This window comes from Thamnophis sirtalis, unplaced genomic scaffold, assembly GCF_051295495.1.
Source record: "Thamnophis sirtalis isolate CommonGarterSnake01/CBP01778 unplaced genomic scaffold, rThaSir2_p1.2 scaffold_13, whole genome shotgun sequence".
NCBI lineage: Eukaryota > Metazoa > Chordata > Lepidosauria > Squamata > Natricidae > Thamnophis > Thamnophis sirtalis.
The window spans coordinates 8,934,974-8,955,199 of NW_028261393.1; the positions used below are offsets into that span (position 1 = coordinate 8,934,974).

At 44.6% G+C, this 20,226-nt stretch overlaps 1 protein-coding gene and 1 long non-coding RNA gene across 3 annotated transcripts; both read left to right on the forward strand.

The window, feature by feature from the left end:
* The first annotated feature begins 246 nt into the window (after positions 1 to 246).
* LOC148042998 (uncharacterized) lies at positions 247 to 13,845 on the forward strand. Its single transcript, XM_087727997.1, has 12 exons — positions 247 to 303; positions 1,247 to 1,273; positions 2,499 to 2,561; positions 3,242 to 3,268; positions 3,682 to 3,708; positions 4,654 to 4,677; positions 5,731 to 5,745; positions 8,402 to 8,449; positions 9,712 to 9,768; positions 10,034 to 10,252; positions 11,870 to 12,391; positions 13,777 to 13,845. The coding sequence occupies exons 7-12, from the start codon at positions 5,737 to 5,739 to the stop codon at positions 13,843 to 13,845; spliced, it is 924 nt and encodes a 307-aa protein (XP_087584123.1). The 5' UTR covers positions 247 to 303; positions 1,247 to 1,273; positions 2,499 to 2,561; positions 3,242 to 3,268; positions 3,682 to 3,708; positions 4,654 to 4,677; positions 5,731 to 5,736.
* A 438-nt stretch (positions 13,846 to 14,283) lies between these two features.
* LOC148042999 (uncharacterized) lies at positions 14,284 to 16,931 on the forward strand. Of its 2 annotated transcripts, XR_015698317.1 has the most exons (3): positions 14,284 to 14,308; positions 16,094 to 16,133; positions 16,703 to 16,931. It is a non-coding gene; the product is annotated as an uncharacterized LOC148042999 (long non-coding RNA). The 2 variants fall into 2 exon arrangements; XR_015698316.1 differs by lacking the exon at positions 14,284 to 14,308 and having other exon boundaries at positions 14,546 to 16,133.
* Positions 16,932 to 20,226: the final 3,295 nt, after the last annotated feature.

The window sequence follows — 20,226 nt, forward strand, 5'->3', positions numbered from 1 at the left end:
GATATCTTTCAGACGCCGCAATACTTGGCAAGAATGCAGGAGTGAACTAATTGTCTCCTGCAAACTCCACTCCCCTTTCGCTCCCCTTTTATTCCCTATGGGAGGGGCCATTAACCCCCTCCTGTTTTCCGACAGCACTAAGTGTGGCAGCCCTGAAACTCCAAAGAGAAAAATGTCTTTCAGGGCTGACATTTGTTGTAGAAAGAAATAGTTTGTAATTTGAATCTTGAATTTCTGTAGGAGAAGCGCAGCTACAGGGATGACACTGACTTGCTAAAATCTATTCTACGGAGGTCTCTACTTGTAAGTATGATCTTCTCTTTGGTCTTCTTATTTCTTTTGCCTTTGTTGAGGAATCGGCTCCCTGATTACAGTCTGAAATTCCTAAATTCCGCTTCAATTACTTCCCTCCTAGAGGGTTGTGGTGCGTCAAGGCAGCTGTTAGGAAAACTATGGAGAGGTTGATCGCTATCAGGAATATTTACAAGTCAGTTTAAAAAAAAGTCAAGATGGAGGCCATGAACTTTGCCTGTTTTTTACACGATTATTTTGTTCAACATCCATAAAAATGGAAGGAATTTTGATCTCCTATTGCCACCATCTTGTCTTTTTGGACGTATACCCTGAGGATACATTTGCTCATAATTCACTCCACTCCAGTCCAAAACAATTGGGATTCAAGCCAACAACTCAAAAGAATGTTTTCATTTATTTTATATACATATACATATACATATACATATACATATACATATACATATACATATACATATACATATACATATACATATACATATACATATACATATACATATACATATACATATACATATACATATACATATACATATACATATACATATACATAAGATATGTGATATATAATTGCATATGTGAGCAATGTGAGATCTCAGCTGTTTCTTCCTCCTGAAAGCACAAAGCCTGAAGATGACGAATGAGACTTCATCGAAAGATTTGTTAGTGAAATCACCTCACACACACACCAATTTTGTTGTAGACATGATGTACATTGACCATAAAGGTTATTCTATGCTATACACTTGGCTTGTATATATTATTATGCAACTAAAATAACAGAAAAGTTAGGGTGGACATAAATATTATGCACACACACCCATGTGCATGTATATGCTTACATGAGAAAGAATGCAAGCTTGCATTTTATATATTTAAATTGAAATGTCTGTGAAAGATTAAGGAATCCCTGTTTTTCTTCTTTTCCCAGAAGCTTTTTAGACCATTGGGCTTAGTGGTGAGTATTACCTTTGCCTACTCATATTTGAGAGAACCTCAAAAACTAACTAGCTCTGAAAATCATTGAGTCAGATTCAGGAATAGATTCTCCCAAATCCGATAGGTGCATTGCAACTTATAGCTCTGTGGGGATTGCAGTGAAGGAGGGGGTTAGACAGAGAGTATTTGAAGGTAGAGATGGAAGGCAGATATCAGGGCCATCCCCTCTTCATCCCTTGATGGTGCAGGATCTTATAACCAAGAGACTCTTTAAAATCTATCTATCTATCTATCTATCTATCTATCTATCTATCTATCTATCTATCTATCTATCTAATGTGAAAACTTGTACAGATAATCCTCATATAGTGATCCCAATTCTGACCAGCAAGCAAAGTGATTGCTAAGTTTAAAAAAATACTTGAGGATGATTTATAACAGGGGTGTCAAACTCAAGGCCCGGGGCCCGGATCCGGCCCACAGGGTACTTAGATTTGGCCCTTGTGGCCGCCTGGAAACAGAAAAGGACTGGCCTGTGGTACCTCTGCCAGCAAAAATGGAGCTCGCGAGGACCATGCCAGGCCCCACAGAACTCCGTTTCCTCTGGCAGAGGGTTGCAGGAGGCCATTCCAGCCGAAAAAGGAGCTCAGGAGCCCATTTTCGCTGGCAGAGTGCTGGAGTCACCACAGGTTCCCCCAACACAAGTGACGTTGAGGTGGCCATGCCCCCCACCCTCCGTAGGTCAAACAACATGCTGATGCGGCCCTCAATGAAATCAAGTTTGACGCCCCTGATTTATAATGATTATGCTTATAATTTGAAACAGGAGAATGTGTTAGAACTCACTGTAATTTTGAATATGTGACCGAGACAGAGATGTTGTGAAAGGGGAATATGTGGATCAAGGTTGCAAATCTCCTTTTTTTATTACCGTTCTAACTTGCTGTCTATGGTGGTTACTAAACTTGAACCACTTGTAGCATCTTTCCTTACAGATGTTGCAAGGATAAAATTAGCAAGACTGCAGTGTTTGCGGCTTACATCTTTCAGAGGCCATGTTGAATATAAACATTATTTATTAAGTATACCCTGGATGTCTATAGGGCTTTCCCTACGAAGGACACGAAGGTCCTTCATATGCATGGATTTAGTTGTGGGTCTCCTCAGAACCCCTTCCCAGACTCTTCCTCCCAACCTTCATTGCAAAAAGGCCTGGTTTGAAATATATGTTTCCATTTCTATAGGGGAATCCTGGCTTCTTGGGAGATGTTTCTTTTAGAAAGTCTATTCCAGAGCGCCTTCCATTTGTAAGTATGAGCTTCTCCATCACCTTCTCTATTTAGGTACAAATACACACATACACATACACCAGTGGTGGGTTTCAAAAATTGTTCGAACCTACTCTGTGAGTGTGGCCTCCTTTGTGGGAGTGGCTTCTTGCCCATGTGACCGGATGGGAGTGGCTTGCTGCCCATGTGACCGGATATGAAGATGCCAACGACACTTGTCAGAACCACCTTAAATTACCTCACACACAGCACTGGCATGCATAAAAGAATATGATGTAAACTTGTTTTTTAAAAGGCATCTTTGGTTTGCGTCAAAACAACTTCAACACACGCAATGTTCTGATTGCACCACAAACGCAGTAGTCATCCTTACTTTTCACAGAGGCACTGAGTTTTATAAATATGAGCATGATAGTATAGAATAATCATATCCAAGGACCAGTGGTGGGTTTCAAAAAATTTTGGAACCTCTTCTGTAGGTGTGGCCTGCTTTCCGGGTCCACTGGTGGAACCTCTTCTAACCGGTTCGGTAGATTTGACGAACCGGTTCTACCGAATAGGTGTGAACTGGTAGGAACCCACCTCTGACATACACCCAAGTGTATGCTTATAGGAGAGAGAAGTTTGCACTTATACCATTTAGATGTCTATTAATGCTACTATCAAGAAAGTAATCTATGTGTTTCTTCATTCTATAGTGTTTTCCTAAATCCTTTGGCTCAGCAGTGAGTATATTCTTTGCCTGATCAGACTATATCCATTTGAGAGAACCCTCCCCTCCCACAAACTATTTGGTCCTGAAGATTTTAGGATCTCATTTAGTCCCAAATATAGGGTCATAGATTAACCTTCAGGGATCTTTATCTCTTTCCATTTGGGTCTATAGTAGATGGCTATTTATTATTTTCATTGATTAAATTCATATGTCGCCCATCTCACACTTAAAAGCAACTCGGCTTATATATAATATATTATATAGCTGAAATGTAAAAAAAGATCTGAGGGTCTAAATATTATGCACACACACCTGGATGTATGTATAGACTTATATGGGAAAGTGAATGCAAATTTGGACTCCGTACATTTAAGTGTTGATTAAAACTATTTCACCAAGAAAGCTATTTTGTTCTTTTTTCAGTGGCCTTTTAGACACTTTGGCTCAGCAGTGAGTACTATATTACTGTTACCTATTTCTTATTATACCCAATTAGAGAGAAACCCCACCCACCAAAAGTGTCTAGGTCTGAAAACGCGTACAGTCCTATACAGGGTTTGTTGTCGAGACCCCATGGACAATGTTCCTCCAGGCCTTCCTGTCCTCTACCATCCTCTGGAGTCCATTTAGCTCACGCCGACTGCTTTGATGACTCCATCCAGCCACCTTATTCTCTTGTCATCCCCTTCTTCTTTTGCCTTCAGTCTTTCCCAGCATGAGGCTCTTCTCCAGTGAGTCCTTCCTTCTCATTAGGGGGCCAAAGGATTTGAGTTTCATCTTCAGGATCTGGCCTTCTAAAGAGCAGTCAGGGTTGAGCTCCTCTAGGACTGACCGGTTTGATCGCCTTGCAGCCCAAGGGACTCGCAGGAGTCTTCTCCAGCACCAGAGTTCAAAGGCCTCCATTCTTTGGCACTCAGCCTTCTTTTATGCCCCAACTTTGACAGCCATCCATTGCAACTAAGAAAACCCTATGTAGGGTTAGGTGCTCCCAAATCTGGAGTAGATGCATTGTGAAGCACAGCCTTGTGGATTGGAGTGTGTGGGTGGGTAGAAAGAGACTACTGCGAGGCAGGGAAAGAAGACAGAGATGTGACAACTCTGCATTACCAAAAATGGAAGACTTTCTTCCAATGCAAGTAGCATCATTGGGGAGGAGGTACAGTTTTCTGCAGCATCTATTTAAGAGGGGAAGGATGTTACTCTCCATCTGTTCTTACTATTGTGGTCCTGATGCTGTGCAGGCTGCAATGGACCATTCATTTTTAGCTGCCCTTTCGCAGATTAGAGGATTGTAAGATGCTCTTTGCAAGCTTTTTCACTTTTTTTGGGAAAAATGGTCAGAAAGGAAAGTATTTGTCCCCTCACTTTATGTCTTTTGTGTGTGTTTATCCATAGGATCGCTTTAGATCTGAAAAGCTGGTGAGTATCTTATCTTATTTTTTTTTAACCTGTTTTAGATGCTTGTAGAGCTGCAATGCGCTCTACATGGGGCAGCCCTTGAAGAGTATTCAGAGACTCCAACTCATCCAGAATGCAGCCGCGCGAGCGATTGTCGGTGCACCTCAGTACACCCACGTTACACTTATCCTCCGCGAGCTGCACTGGCTACCGATCGGTCTCCGGATACGCTTCAAAGTGCTAGTCGTAACTTATAAAGCCCTTCATGGTATTGGACCTGGGTACTTGAGAGACCACCTGCTGCCAATTACCTCCCATAGACCCGTCAGATCACACAGGGTCGGCCTCCTCCGGGTTCCGTCCACCAGCCAATGTCACCTGGCTACTACCCGGGGGAGGGCCTTCTCTGTGGCAGCTCCGGCCCTTTGGAACGAACTCCCCGCGGAGATTCAGACCCTCACCTCTCTCCAGGCCTTCCGGAAAGCCATCAAAACCTGGCTGTGCCGGCAGGCCTGGGGTTGATGAGTTCCCCTCCCCTCTCGACTTGTATGGCTGTATGATTCTTGTTTATTTTAATTACGTGTATTGTGTTTATGTTCCCTTTTTCCCCCCTTTTGAGTTGTTTGCCGCCCTGAGTCCCTCCCGGAGAAGGGCGGCATACAAATAAACTAAATCTTAATCTTAATCTTGTTCCCTTTGCAATCCCTTTTCAATTATGTGCAAGATAGATGATAGTTCAGGGTTCTGGTAGAACATTTAAGGATAAGTTTCAAAGCAGAAAGAGAAGATAAGTATTGAATAGTGTAACTGTATGGCTAGTGTTGTATTTTTTTAAAAAAATAATATGTAAACAACCAAATTCAAATGGAAAATTAAGAAGGTTATTATAAGCATACAATAGTACATTGCTACATTGTTTTAAAAAGTGTAAGAAAAAAATTGACAACCAAACAGGCAGTAAAAATAATATTTTAAAAAATAAAATGTAAAGGTATCACAGACGAAGCAAATAACATATTAAGGGGATCCAAGAATAAAGATCGTTTCTAAATATTGTATCTTTTTTTTTTCTAGATTCATATGTTAGGTGTAAGTATCTGGAAATGTTTACTATCATTTATTGCTTTCAGTACTTAACACAAAAAAAATTGGTGCAGAGAGATTTATTTCAGATCTCCAGTTAGTGTCAAACGTCTTCTTTCCTCTGGCAGCCAAATCCGCCTGAGAAAATGACTTGTTGATATTAAACAGCTTTGCTTTTTGAAATAAAGTAATTGAAGTACCGTATTTTCACGACCAAAAGCCGCACCGGATTATAAGCCGCAGTATCAATTAACGTTAATTTTTCAAACTTTTTCCGCATATAAAGCGCACCGGGTTATAAGCCGCACGTTTCCCGACGCTTCTGGACATCTGTTGCAGTCGCGAGGAGCGGTACGAAGGTTCTTGGCGCTCCAGGAAGCCCCGAAAGCAGCTGGGAGAGGCGCACGGCTTGGTTTCTCCTCCCTGGACGTCGCAGCAGCAGCCCCAAGCGCACCGATCTCTGTGTTTTTCGCATCGGGGTGTGCTGCAAGAGCATGCCCCGATGCGAAAAACACAGGGATCGGTGCGCTTGGGGCTGCTGCTGCGACGTCCAGGGAGGAGAAACCAAACCGCGCGCCTCTCCCGCTTCCCGGAGCGCCAAGAACCGTCGCGCGCTCTTCTCCACACTCTCCTCGGCTCCTCACAACTGCAATAGACGTCCAGAAGCGACAGGGGCTATCGAGCTGGAAATCCAATCCCCATTAGCCCCAAAAGCCGCTTCTGGACATCTATTGCAGTCGCGAGGAGCAAAGCAGCTGGGAGATCTTTTTCCACATATAAAGCGCACTGGGTTATAAGCCGCACTGCCGATTTTGGATCAAATTTTAGGATTTTCAGTGCGGCTTATAGTCGTGAAAATACGGTAAGTAGTTAAAGTAATCGGTGGTCTTCTACATGACTCGATGTCTTCTACATCTCTCTTTTGCCATCATATATAAACTAAATGCAGTTAAATTCTGTTTTGTAACATGTGAAAACCAGTGGTGGGTTTCAAATTTTGTTACCAACAGTTTGGCACTTGCCCCTCCCCCTGCTCGCTTTGCACATGCGCCTGGCCTTCCACGCATGTGGTTTGCACACGTGTGTGCCTTCCGCGCATGCACCCAGCCTCAAAAACATGCCTAAATAGGATGGCATAGAGTTGGGGCTGGCGGGTGTGATTTCCATCTCCGATTTCTGCTACCAGTTTGGCTGAACCGGTCAAAACTGGCTGAATACCACTTCTGATGAAAACTAAATTAAGACTTTGCAGTAGTTTTAATGCTCCTGTATTTGTTGTACAATGTTTTCATTTATTAACTCATTCATTCATCCCCCCCCCCAACTCATTAATTCCAGCAGAGTGCATAGAGGAACAGATGAAATAGAACAGGGAGATTCCTGTTCAGATATGAATAATTTTTTTCTGTTCTCATTATCCTAGTTTACCAAAAACAAATATAGGTGGAACATTTGGAATGATGTATTCCTCAACAGAAGCACTAAGTTTTTATTCCCATCCCCACCTCAAGTTGAAGAAACATTGATCAGATTCCCAAAGAAGCATTAAAGCATCTGGTGTGAAATATGACAGCCACACTTTTGACTTTGTATTATAGAAAGTGGTGGGATTCAACCGGTTTACACCACTTCGGGAGAACCAGTTGTTAAGTTTCTGAGTAGTTCGGTGAACTGGCTTTTGGAAGAAATCATTAGGGCAGAGAACCAATTGTTAAATTACTTGAATCCCACCACTGATTATAGACCTATAAAATCCACCATGATTTAAAATAACAATGGCCCAATATTCAGCCCAGCAGTGTTGGACCTGGTTAGAATTTGGATGGGTGGAGACCAGGGCCGCATTTAGATGAAAAGAGGCCCTAGGCTATTCCACTTATGAGGCCCTTTCACCTCCCATTTTTAAGTTTGTAAATTACATGAGAGACAATAAAATACATCATTACTGGGATATATATCAATATATATCAATATGTATAGTGGCCTCCCGACGGAGGGCGGCTTTGCTCTGCGGCAAAGGCAGCGAGGCCAGCCGCCTCCCCTGCTGCGCTCAGCTGCCCGGCTCGGCCCCCTCGCCCTCACCTGCCTGGCCACTGGTGGGCTCCGCGTCGACGGGGTGACTACTGGGAGCGGCCGCGCCTCTCGCCCAACCGCCGGTGCCGGGAACGTGGGCGGGCTCCCCAACTGCCGCGGCGCTGGAATGATCTTAACCAATACATTTTTATGTTTGTTTATTAGTCATATGCGTAGAATTTCTCCTTATTTTCGGTTCAGTATTTTAGTGTTCACTGTTTTTAGAATAGTGTAATTTTAATTTTGCTAACAATTTGAATGTAGCCCCCTCTTGATCTTGAGGCCCTAGGCTGAAGCCTAGTTAGCCTATAGGAAAATCCGGCCCTGGTGAAGACCGGGGAACATCAGACATGCATATTAGACTGGGAAGTCACTCACTTAACACTGCCAAACAAACTCCGTAGTTCTTTCTCTGAAGTCAATGGGAGCATCACTTGACCCAAGAACAGCTTTAATTTTTATCAATTCCTGGAGGCAAAAGAGAATTTTCGGTAGTAGAAATAATGAATTTCATTTCTCCAATTTGAAGGACCGGTGAAGGAAAATGCCATGCAAAGTAACTCTTGATGTTTCTCCTTCTTTCTATTAGAAATTAATTGAACTCTCCCAAAAAATATTCGACGGGAGGAGGCCATGGGTAAGCTTCATGAGGAAAAAAATGTGAATATATTCCGAGGGTTGGTTCAGCTACAATAACATTGAAGAGCTTCTCAGTGAAGAGAAATTAGCAGCTGTAAGCTTGGAAGATGTCTGGCAGTTTTTAATTTCAGTAAGGGTGGGAGGGGGGAAGGCACACAGTTCTGGGAACTGCCAACATATGAGATAAGAGAAACTTTAGAGCAGTGGTGTCAAATTTAATTTCACTGAGAAACACATGAGGGTTGTGTTTGACCTCGAGGGGGGGGGTTGGGCCTGGGCAGGGTGGGTGTGGCCAGCTTGATGTCACTTGTGTCGGGGGCGCCTGTGGTGGCCCGAGTGCTCTGCCAGCGAAAATGGGCTCCTGAGTTCCGTTTTCAGCTACGACAGCCTCCTGCAACTCTCTGCCAGCCAAAACGGAACTTGGGTGGGCTGCCCGCAGCCCTCGTGAACTCCATTGTTCCTGGCAGAGGCATTGCGGGCTGGTTCTTTGTTGTTTCCAAGGTGGCCCCACAGGCCAGATCTAAGCACCCCATGGGTCGGATCTGGCCCCCGGGCTTTGAGTTTGGCACCCCTGCTTTAGAGTATTCATTCAGGAATATCCATGGACAAGATTGTAGACATGACACTATAGTTTCCCTTGTTCTTCATGTCGCCCCAGCACTTTTTTATTGGCCACCTACTAACAGGAAAGAAGTTGGCACTGCCACTGTTAAGATAAAGAAGCCTCATTGAAGGGGGTGAACCAGGGAAAGCAGAGTACGGGCAGCAAGCCCTCACCCTCCTGCCTCCTGGAAGTGTTGCTTCCCTTTGTCAAAGCTCTCAAAGCAGTTATATGCAATTTTCATTGCCCTAAGAAGACCTCAGATACCAGAATTATATCTCCCCTCTTCTTTTATCCATTTCGTTTGACTTCTTCAACAGACCCCAACTATGCTTCTCCATAGGCTCTAGAACCAGAGGCATTCTGGATCATGAACCTTATTTAACCAAACAGATAATCACTCATAACACTGCAGTGGAATTTTTTGTCAGTGCAAGGAGGTTGGATGTATCTATTTGCTGGAGGAAGACAGATTGGTGGGGGAAGACTGGAGGTCCATATCTGTTTCCCTCCACAGCCCCCAAATCCAAACTCTTCCAGAGGATTTAATTTCTCAACTTCTTCTATGCAGTCAGCTCCCTGCTCTGCGCACAGGTCCACCCAGGTTAGCTCTGTGATAAGTGTGTCACCTTTTAAGATTAGTTGTTTATTGTTTACAGGAACCCAGAAGCATATTCCCAAGTGTCAAAATATCCTGCGGAAACCGCGTGAATACGGTAAATAGCTCAGATGGAAGTTTCAGGCAGCTCCAGGATGTAATGCTGCTGGGAACTGTAATCCACCATGGTAGGAGGGCAGAAAAAGTCATGTCCTGGGACAGAGTGAAAACTCTTTGTCACCCATCCCTGGAGGACAGCTTCTGGGAGGAGATACACCCATGAGTTCAGTATGGTTGATGGGTTGTTTTTTTAATGATGATAGTTGGAAACCATTGAGATTACTGACTCTATTTTGGTTTTTTCTGATTGTTTCGTTCTGCAGCGTCGTCGATCTCGCCTACCCCGCTATGGCTATTTTGGGTTTCCACAAGGCAACCCTTTTTATCGTCAAGGCTACCCTAGTTACCCTCGAAGCTACCCTGAAGTAGGCACTGCTCAACAATCTTTACCAGTTGCCATGCAACCATTTGGGTCTGCTTTCCCTCCTTACCATCCACCACCTTTTTATCCTGGAATAGCTTCACCTGACTATCTTGGCATGGTGAGTATGAAAATGTGACAGGCCCTTTTGAAGGCTTATTTGTTGAAGGTGGAAGAAGTTACCCTTTCCCTATACTCATAAAGATGACAAAAAGTGATTGTTAAAATTGTCTCCTGACCTATAGTGACCAGGAAAGTAAGGAAAGCTTTCTTCGTTGGTCTACATCTTGCTTAAGTTTTAAAATGGTTCCTGTTACATAGACATAACTCTCCAACTTATCCTGTTTTGAGTTTTGGGTAAGCAGAAATGAGCAGTATAACTAAAAGAAATTTTGCTGCTCTAGAACAGCAATTTTCAGTCGTGGCAATTTTAAGATGTATGGACTTCAATTCCCGGAATTCCCCGGCTACAAAGCCAGTTGGGGAATTCTGGGAATTGAGATCCACATATCTTAACAGTTGACGAAGTGAGAAATATTGCTCTGGAGAGATCCTAGATATGAAAGTTACAGTGTTTTGGATTACCCAGATCCCCTCTTCTCTTATGTAGTAATTACAACCATTTTTGACTTCTTCATTGGACCTCAGCTTCATAGGATCTAGAACCACAGTCATACGAAATCCCAAATATTGTTTAGCCAAGTACATCTAATCACTTATAAGAGCTTTTCCTGCCAGAGCAGGGAGGTTGGCAGAATCTGTTGGCTGGGAGGAAGCTGGGGAAGGCTGGAGATGCAGACCTGTCTCCCTTGACAGCCTCAAAACCCAAACTCTGGCAGAAGACTAAATTTCCCAATGTTTTCTATGCATTCAGCTCCCTGCAATGAAGTGGATTTAAGTCCTTCAGAGTTAGCGTTGTGATATGCCTGTCCCTCTTTAAGGCTACACTTCATGGTTTGATATTTACAGGAGCCCAGATGGAATCATTTGGGGATAGCCCCAACTCCTAGAATAGACTGTGGAAATTGGTTATACTAGTTTGGGATGCAAGTTCCAGTTAGCCAGGGGTGGGCTTCAAAAGTTCCAGCAATGGGTTCGCTGCTGGATGGGCATGGCCATGGTGGGCATGACCTAGTCGACCTCCTGCACCATGGGGGAGAGTGGGGTGTTTTTTGCTCTCCCCAGGCTCCGGAGGCTTTTCTTGAGCCTCCGGGAGGGTGAAAACTGCTCCCCCCCAGGTTCTGGTAGGTCCATTTTTCACCCTCCCCGAGCCGCCGCACTGGCCTTGCACTTAGCTTGCATGATGAATAAGCCGCGTGGAGACTCCTGGGAAGGTAGGGGCAGGATGGGAGGGGTGGGGAGGGCTGGGCAGAGCCAGCCAGGGTGGCATTTGGGGGTTCACCTAGGCAGAATCCTAGCTAGAGGATTACCCGAACATAATGCTGGTGGGAGCTGTAATCCACTAATATAGCAGGGCAGAAAGCATGGTGTCCTGGAAGAGATGAAAACTCATGTCACTCATCTCTGCAGGACAGACTCTGGGAAGAGATACATCCATGGGGATGCATTCAATAGGGTTGGTGGGGTTTTTTAAAGAACAGGATAGAATAGAATACTTTATTTGGCCAAGTCTACTTAGATACACAAGTGTCTACTCTGTTTTAATGAGGATTATAGGAAACCAAGGAAAGCAGTGACTATATCTTGGGTTTCTGTTCCATTTCCTTCTCTTCTGCAGCAACAGTCTAACTATTGGAATCCACCTAATCCCGTCATGAATAATTACCCTGGTTTGGTTCCCCCAGAACCTTTCCCTGCACAACCTTTGCCTCCGGTCAAACCACAAACTTCATATGCTCCTTCTGTTCTTTATAGACCTCAGAATTCCGTTGGTCCTGCATTGTTTTCCCCTCCACAATATGTCCCTCCTCCCTTGGCACAACATGCCCCTTCTCCCTTTGCATACGGTGCCAGTCCTGCCCCTCCACCACGTATATATCCTGCCCCTCCACCACATACACATCCTGCCCCTCCACCACGTAGACGTCCTCCCCCTCCACCACTTGCAAGTCCTCCCCCTCCACCACTTGCAAGTCCTCTCCCTCCACCACGTACCCGTTCTACCTATGCACAACGTGTCAATCCTGCTTCCTCGGTTTCATCTGTGGTTCGGGCTCCGGATGCATCAGCTGACTTCGAATTACCTGAATCTGATGTCTCTGACAGCTTTGACAGGAAGACTTCCACCTCGAAAGGACCGGTAAGTATGAAAATGTGCCAATTATTGAAGGGCTAGTTCTTTGGAGGTGGGAGAAGAAGGTCCCACAAACCTTACATCCCATTGCCACGGAATGCCCCCTCAGAGGATTCCTTGGCTTCCTCCATGAAACATACCACCTCAAGGACACTACTGTCTGAGGGCTAAATTAATTTCATATCCAGCCATATGTTTAGTCACTCTGATAACCACCAATACATTATTTAGTTGCATCCAGCCAGGGGTGGAATTTGGAGACTCTCCAAACCAGCCAAAATGTTAGCTACGGGTCAGTGGTGGGTTCCAGATCCTGTTGCAACCAGTATGGTGCAACGGGGCCAGGCGTCCACCACATGAACGTGCACAGCATGCGTTCATGCATACATGCATACTTACCACCCGCAATGCTCTAGCTGCTCAGCGGAGCGTTGCGCAGGCTCCATGTGCTCCGTGTGCCTACGCGGAAGCCCGAAAACTTCAAATCTGGGTAAGGAACGTGGGCTCTCTGGAGCACTGTACCGGAATGGTACCTGGTGCTCCTGGCAGGCATACCAGTTGTAACCCACTACTGCTACGGGTTCTCCCAAACTCAGGTGAACCGGTAGAAGCCCACCCCTGCCTCCATCCTGTAGTACCAAAGTGAAGAACGTACAAATAGATGTTCAGACATTCTCTAAAATGGAAGTTTGAGTTTTGAGTTTTATTTTCATTTGTATGCCGCCCTTTTCCCTGAAGGGACTCAGGGCGGCTCACAACTCAAGGGAAGGGGGATACAGACAGTTAACAACAACACAAAAACAATACATAATTAAAATGCAACAGTCATACCATTTGAGATAGGAGCAACGATTCTTTAGCCCCAGGCCTGTCGGAACAGCCAGGTTTGGAGGGCTTTGCGGAAGGCCTGGAGGGTGGTGAGGGTGCGAATCTCCATGGGGAGTTCTTTCCAGAGGGTCGGAGCAGCCACAGAGAAGGCTCTCCTCCGGGTAGTCGCCAGTTGACACTGGCCAGCGGATGGAATTCGGAGGAGGCCTGCTCTGTGCGATCTAATCGGTCTGGTGGAGGTAATTGGCAGCAGTTACTGTCTGTTCTCCTTCCAAATTGAAACAAAAAAATATTCCAGGAGAATTCCAGATGTATATTTATTTCCTTTTAACAAATCTTTACCAACATTTTTACTACTTTGATCCTGGAATAATTATTTCCTTTTCTTGTTCCGATTCCTCAGGGAAAGCATAGCAATCCTGGGCAAATATTCCTTTCATACAAACAGCCCTAAACATTTTCTTTTTATCGAAAAACGTGTTCTCTCCAAAATAAACACTTTTTAACAGTGTTTTTACATTAACTTGAATACTGATGAGAATTTTTGATTTTCTTTTCTGCAGAGATCTCCACGGAAAAGAACCCGGGTGAGGATTATTTTTGCCCACTTTTTGTATGTTTTATTACTGTAGTACATGAGTAGCATCTCGTTTTTCCTTTCCGGTCTTCAAATGTCAATCCAAAAGCTCTGTTTATTAGTTTGTCTTTTTTCTTTTTCTTTTTTGTGTAAATGTGTTTTATTTTCCATTTTCATTTTCGTACAGTCCCACATATACTGTACAGAACCGGGGCCATATAACATTAAACAATAAACACAGCCATTCGTCTTGTCAAAAATACCCCCCAAAATAGAAACCCAATGTACCTCTTCAACCCTCCATACACCCTTTCTTTCGCCCCCCTCCAACTTTCCGTCTTCCCACCATCATTCCCCTCTACCCTACTTCCCCTCCCCCTCTACCACTCCTCTCTCCCGGTACACTCCCTTATTAGTTTGTCTTTTAGGAACATTTTTAATACAGACTTTTAAATAGATGTTAGTAACATCTCTTCTTTTTCTTCTTCTTTCAGACTACTAAAGAAACAACTGAGCTAGTGAGTAATTTTACTTTTTATTCCCTGGGAAATACCTTTGGATTAGGCTGTTCAGGGGTATCAAACTCAAGGCCCATGGGCCAGGTCTGGCTCCCAAGGTGCTTAGATCTGGTCTGCAGGGACCCCCATGGAAACAGCGAAGTACCAGCCCGTGGTGCCACCACCAGCAAAAACAGAGCTCAGGAGTGCTGCACGCAGCCCACACGAGCTCCATTTTCTCTGGCAGAGGGTTGCAGGAGGCCATCGCAGCTAAACATGGAGCTCAGGAGCCTGTTTTCGCTGGCAGAACACTTGGGCCACCCTGACATGAGTGACATTGAGCTGGCGATGCCCACCCTGGCCATGAGCTCTAGTCCCCCCCGAGGTCAAACACAACCGTAATGTGGCCATCAATGAAATTGAAGTTGACACCCTTGGTCTAGTTAATCAAAAGGGAGCCGTATATAGGTAGAGAGATAGTTTGGTGCAGTGGTTAGAGCACTGGGCTAAAAACCTGGAAAACCTAGTCATTTATCCAGTTGGTATTCATGGACAAAATCATGAGCTGGGTGACTTTGAGCCAGTCCACCTCTCTCAATATCAGGAAGGAGGCAAACCACTTCTGAACAACCTCGCCAAGAAAACTACAGGGCTTCGTTAGTACAGGCAATTTCCAGAAATCAAAACTCGAAGGCAGAAAATGACAGATAGTCGTATTTCATGTCCACTCACTCAGTGACTGTTTGAAGGTCCACCTGGTTGCAACTATTGGTGCATCCCGCAGTCACGTGATCACCATTTGTAGCCTTTCTTGCTGACTTCTGACAAGCAAAGTCCATGTGGAAATCAAACCATCGATAGGTGAATCTTGCAGAATTGCAAATGGCAATCACGTGATTTGTAGGGTGCTGCAACTTTATGGTAGTTAACAGCTGGAACTGCCAATTGGTGTGCCTTACGTCGCATCATTTAGTGAGAGTTTCTAGTCTCAATTACTGTTGGAATGTGAGGACAACCTGTGTTGCTGCTTTGATTCCTATGCTCTGAAAATGTCCTTCAGTTTACTTTAGAAATTACTAGCCAGATCTTCCAAACACTGTAAGGATATTTGTTAAGGAATTAAACGCTGATACCCATATGATTTTTCCATATTGTAGATTGTAGATTGTAGAAGTTTATTTATATGCCACCCTTTTCCTGGGGGGACTCAGGGCGGCTCACAACCCAAGGGGGAGGAGGAGACAAACTTTTAACATATAAGACAATACATAATTAAATACACAACATTCATACCATTCGGGCGGGTTACAGTCTTAGCCCCAGGCCTGATGGGATAGCCAGATTCTGAGGGCTATGTGGAAGGTCTGGAGGGTGGTGAGGGTACGAATCTCCATGGGGAGATCGTTCCATAGGGTTGGAGCTGCCACCGAGAAGGCTCTCCTCCGCGTAGTTGCCAGTCGGCATTGACCGGCAGATGGAACTCGGAGGAAGCCTAATCGATGAGATCTAATAGGTCGCGTGGAGGTAATTGCATGGATCAGCATGGCTGCAACTGCGGAAGATGGAACAATCATGTAAACTGTGCATTGCCTCATTTATATCTCTTATCACTTTTGGAATTGCCCAAAGACTCAACTGCAGGATATTCTAGGGATGAATTAATTCAACAAGCAACAGAATGGAGTCATTTCCCCATCTCATATATTGTCGTTAAACAATACATTTTTCTAATTGTTGTCTTCTACAGAATGGATACTCCTTTTAATTAGCATGTGCTGAATTACTTTTCTGTCTTGATTTTTCCAGGATGTCTAAATCAGAACATCTCCTATGAAAATGTATGATAGTGAGTATGGCAAATACTCTTTGCTTTAGGTTTCCATGGTGCAGACCTCTCCCAGCATTTTACAAAAACTCAACTTTCATTGAGGGTAAGGGGAGGTTGAAGCAAAAAAATTCTGAAATAGTAGCTGCCTTTTATTATCGATTGGTAAAACTGATCTGCAAAGGGACGCCGTAGCTCAGTGGCTAAGACACTGAGCTTGTCGATCAGAAAAGTCGGCAGTTCGGCGGTTCAAATCCCTAGTGCTGCATAACGGAGTGAGCTCCCGTTACTTGTCCCAGCTTCTGCCAAACTGGCAGTTCAAAAGCATGTAAAAAATGCAAGTAGAAAAATAGGGACCACCTTTGGTGGGAAGGGAACAGTGTTCCATGCATCTTTGCCATTTAGTCATGCTGGCCACATGACCATGGAGATGTCTGGCTCTTCGGCTTTGAAAAAGAGATGAGCACCGTCCCCTAGAGTCGGGAACAACTAGCACATATGTGCGAGGGGAACCTTTATCTTTACCTAAAACTGATTCGCATACAATTTTCATTTTAATATTTCACATTCAAACTTGTTTTTTTCTTTAGATCTACCAACTGCAATTGCTGATAATAAAATCTAGATCCCCCTCCCACGATTTCTCTTTCCAGCTTTCATAACCTCTTCCTAATCAAGGATCAAAGGGGAACTGCAACTTTCTTCTGAGAAAGACTCCAGCAATCATATTTCTTTCTGTTGATTGGGGGGCATTCTCTCTTAATTGTACTGGTTAGTTCTACAAGAATAAACATTGGCAAATAAATATGTGCAGCATTATCACAGTGTGGTCTTCATCATTGTGCTCTGAAAATGATCATTTTTTCCAACATGACAGTGAAGTTCAGGCCACATGAATGCTTGGTTGATTCTGATAAATGAAAGTGTGACTACCAGCCCATCATTTAATGTCAGAGTGTACAGAGTGTGACTATGTAAGACACCCCAGGAGCAAATACAGTAAACAGGATTGTATTAATAAATAGTGATTTATCTCTACAAAAGATATACATACACATACCAGGCAAAGGTCAAACAATCAAACAGCAATTTACATCACGGAAGCACACAGACACAGAGAGAGAGATATGCCCCGACAGGGCCTCTCTTATAATACAGACTCTTAAAGTGGTTACAATTAAATAACCCTGCTCATTACCACTGCATCATCATTACAACTTTACAGATCCATGGTATTGGATCTGGGTACTTGAGAGACCGCCTACTGCCAATTACCTCCACCAGACCAATACGATCCCATAGATTAGGCCTCCTCCGAATTCCATCAGCCAGCCAATATCGACTGGCAACTACCCAGAGGAGAGCCTTCTCGGTGGCTGCTCCGACCCTCTGGAACGAACTCCCCGTGGGGATTCGTACCCTCACCACCCTCCAGACCTTCCGCATCGCCCTTAAAGCCTGGCTGTTCCGACAGGCCTGGGGCTAAAGACTTCAACCCCACTCGAATGGTATGACTGTTGTGCTTTTTTAATGGTGTATTGTCTTTATGTTTGTAACTTGTCTGTTCTTCCCTTCCCCTTGAATTGTGAGCCGCCCTGAGTCCCCCCAGGGAAAAGGGCGGCATACAAATAAAGTAAAATCAAAATCAAATCAAATCAATTAATGATCAGCTATTAAATCATCATTATCCTGTTATTTTAGCAAATTTTGAGCTTAATGCCTCAACCATATTTGTTGTTGTTGTGGTTAGTTGCGAAGTTGTGTCCGACCCATCACGACCTTATGGATAATGTTCCTCCAGACCTTCCTCTCCTCTACCATTCTCTGGAGTCCATTTAAGTGCATCCACCATATTTATCCCTTCCCATTTATCCTATCTTTCTGCAGGCCACAGAAAGTCTCTTATAGGCTTAATAGATTTTTAACAAGCTTCCCAACCGTGAGAGGACAGGCTTCCTGCAAAATGGCCAGCCACTGAGCTGCTGGTGCCCTGTGCCTTTAAGACATCTCCTTAGTCAGCCTAGCAAAATGTGGGTGTCCAGGCTCTGACTAACGAACCCAAGCAAATCAGAACTTCGAGACTTGGCTCCTTCTCAAAGGTCTTCTTTATTGAGTATGTCATATTGGCCCAGCTTCAGTGGAAAACCAACTCTAAATCTTTCCCACAGTTTCAGTATATTTAAGCTAGGAAATAACCCCATCCCCAAGTGTCACTGGTCACATTGGCCAATTTGTTTAATTCAGACACGCCTTCCCCAACCTCGTCTGTTGCCAGTAGAGATGACCTTGGTTCTCACAAGAAAGCTCTTTGTTGTGTCTAGTAATGCATTCCAACCTCCTTCCACTCTTCCTCATGTGTGGCAACCGAGGAACAGAAAGATGGCTGTGGCTAAATTCAGTTTAAAGTTGACAACAGGCAGATGTGTTTGGCTGTGTTGGTATTCCTTTTTTTTAAAATTTCATTTATATGCTGCCCTTTTCCCCGAAGGGGACTCAGGGTGGCTCACAATTCGGTCAGGGAATTCAACACCACTTTCCTGTGGTGTTGAAGTGACAATGAGAGGAAAGTTGTTTGTACTTGGGAAATAAAAGCACCCAAAGCTGTCTAAGGCAAATAGAAAAGTTTGTTCTCCAGAAGTAGATCTCACAAAGAGAAGTAGTGAAGGAACAGGAGGGTCTGTTTTGGTGCTAGCAGGCCTCCCTGAAGCCTCCTGGGACCATAAACAGGGCAGTGCAACCCCCCATTTTTGGTTCCAGGAGGCTTCAGGGAAGCCTGCTAGCACCAAAATGGGGGGTGAGGGTGCAGTGTGCAGAACCTGACCACACTACCTTGGCACAACGTGTCAGGGCTGCCTTTGCACAACGTGCCCATTCTGTCTCTGCACAAGCAAATTGTACTGTCTCTGAACAACCTGGACCTGCTATATCTACACAAAGAGACCCTGCTGTCTCTCCAGAAGATGAGCATATTGTTTCTGCACAACCTGGACCTGCTGTCTCTTCATAATCTGGCCCTGCTGTCTCTCCACAAGATGAGGGCATTGTGTCTGCAGAACCTAACCATACTGCCTTGGCACAGCGTGCCCATTCGGTCTCTGCACAAGTAAACTTTGGCACAAGGTGTCAGGGCTGCCTTTGTACAACATACCCATTCTGTCTCTACACAAACGGACCCTACTTTCTCTGCACAACCTGTCCCTGCTGTCTCTCCACAAGATATTGTCTCCGCAGAACCTGACCATACTCCATTGGCACAACGTGTCATGGCTGCCTTTGCACAACGTACCCATTCTGCCTCTGCACAAGCAGACCATACTGTTTCTGCACAACATGGTCCTGCTGTCTTTCCACAAGATGAGCATATTGTCTCTAGACAACTTGACTCTGCTGTTTCAGCACAACCTGATTGTACTGCCTTGGCATAACGTGTCAGGGCTGCCTTTGCACAATGTACCCATTCTGCCTCTTCATAAGAATACCATACTGTTTCTACACAATGTGGCTCTGCTGTCTCTGCACAAACAGACTCTGTTACCTCTCTACAAGATGAGCATATTATCTCTGCACAATCAGATGCTTCTGCCTCTCCACAAAGTGAGCATATTGTAGGTGCACAACGTGACTCTTCTGTCTCTTCACAACCTGACCGTACTGCCTTGGCAAAAGGGGTGCCTTTAAACAACATGCCCATGCTATCCCTCCTCAAGCAGGCCCTGCTGTCTCTGCACCAACAGAGCCTGCTGTCTCTCCACAAGATAAGGATATTGTTTCTTCATAACGTAACCATAATGCTTTGGCACAACGTGTCAGGGCTGCCTTTGCACAATGTGCCTGTGCCATCTCTCCACAAGCACACCCAGATGTCTCTGCACAAGCTGACCCTGCTGCCCAGCCACAAAATGAGAATATTGTATCTGAACAACCTGACTCTGTTGTCTCTGTGCAAACTGACCGTACTGCCTTGGCACAACGTGTAAGGGCTGCCTTGGCACAACATGCCCATCCTGTCTCTGAACAAGCAGAACCTGCTGATTCTTCACAAAATGTCCCTACTGTTTCTGCGCTACCAGTTCCTCTGGTCAATACAACTGCAGGGTTTGCACAACCCGACTCT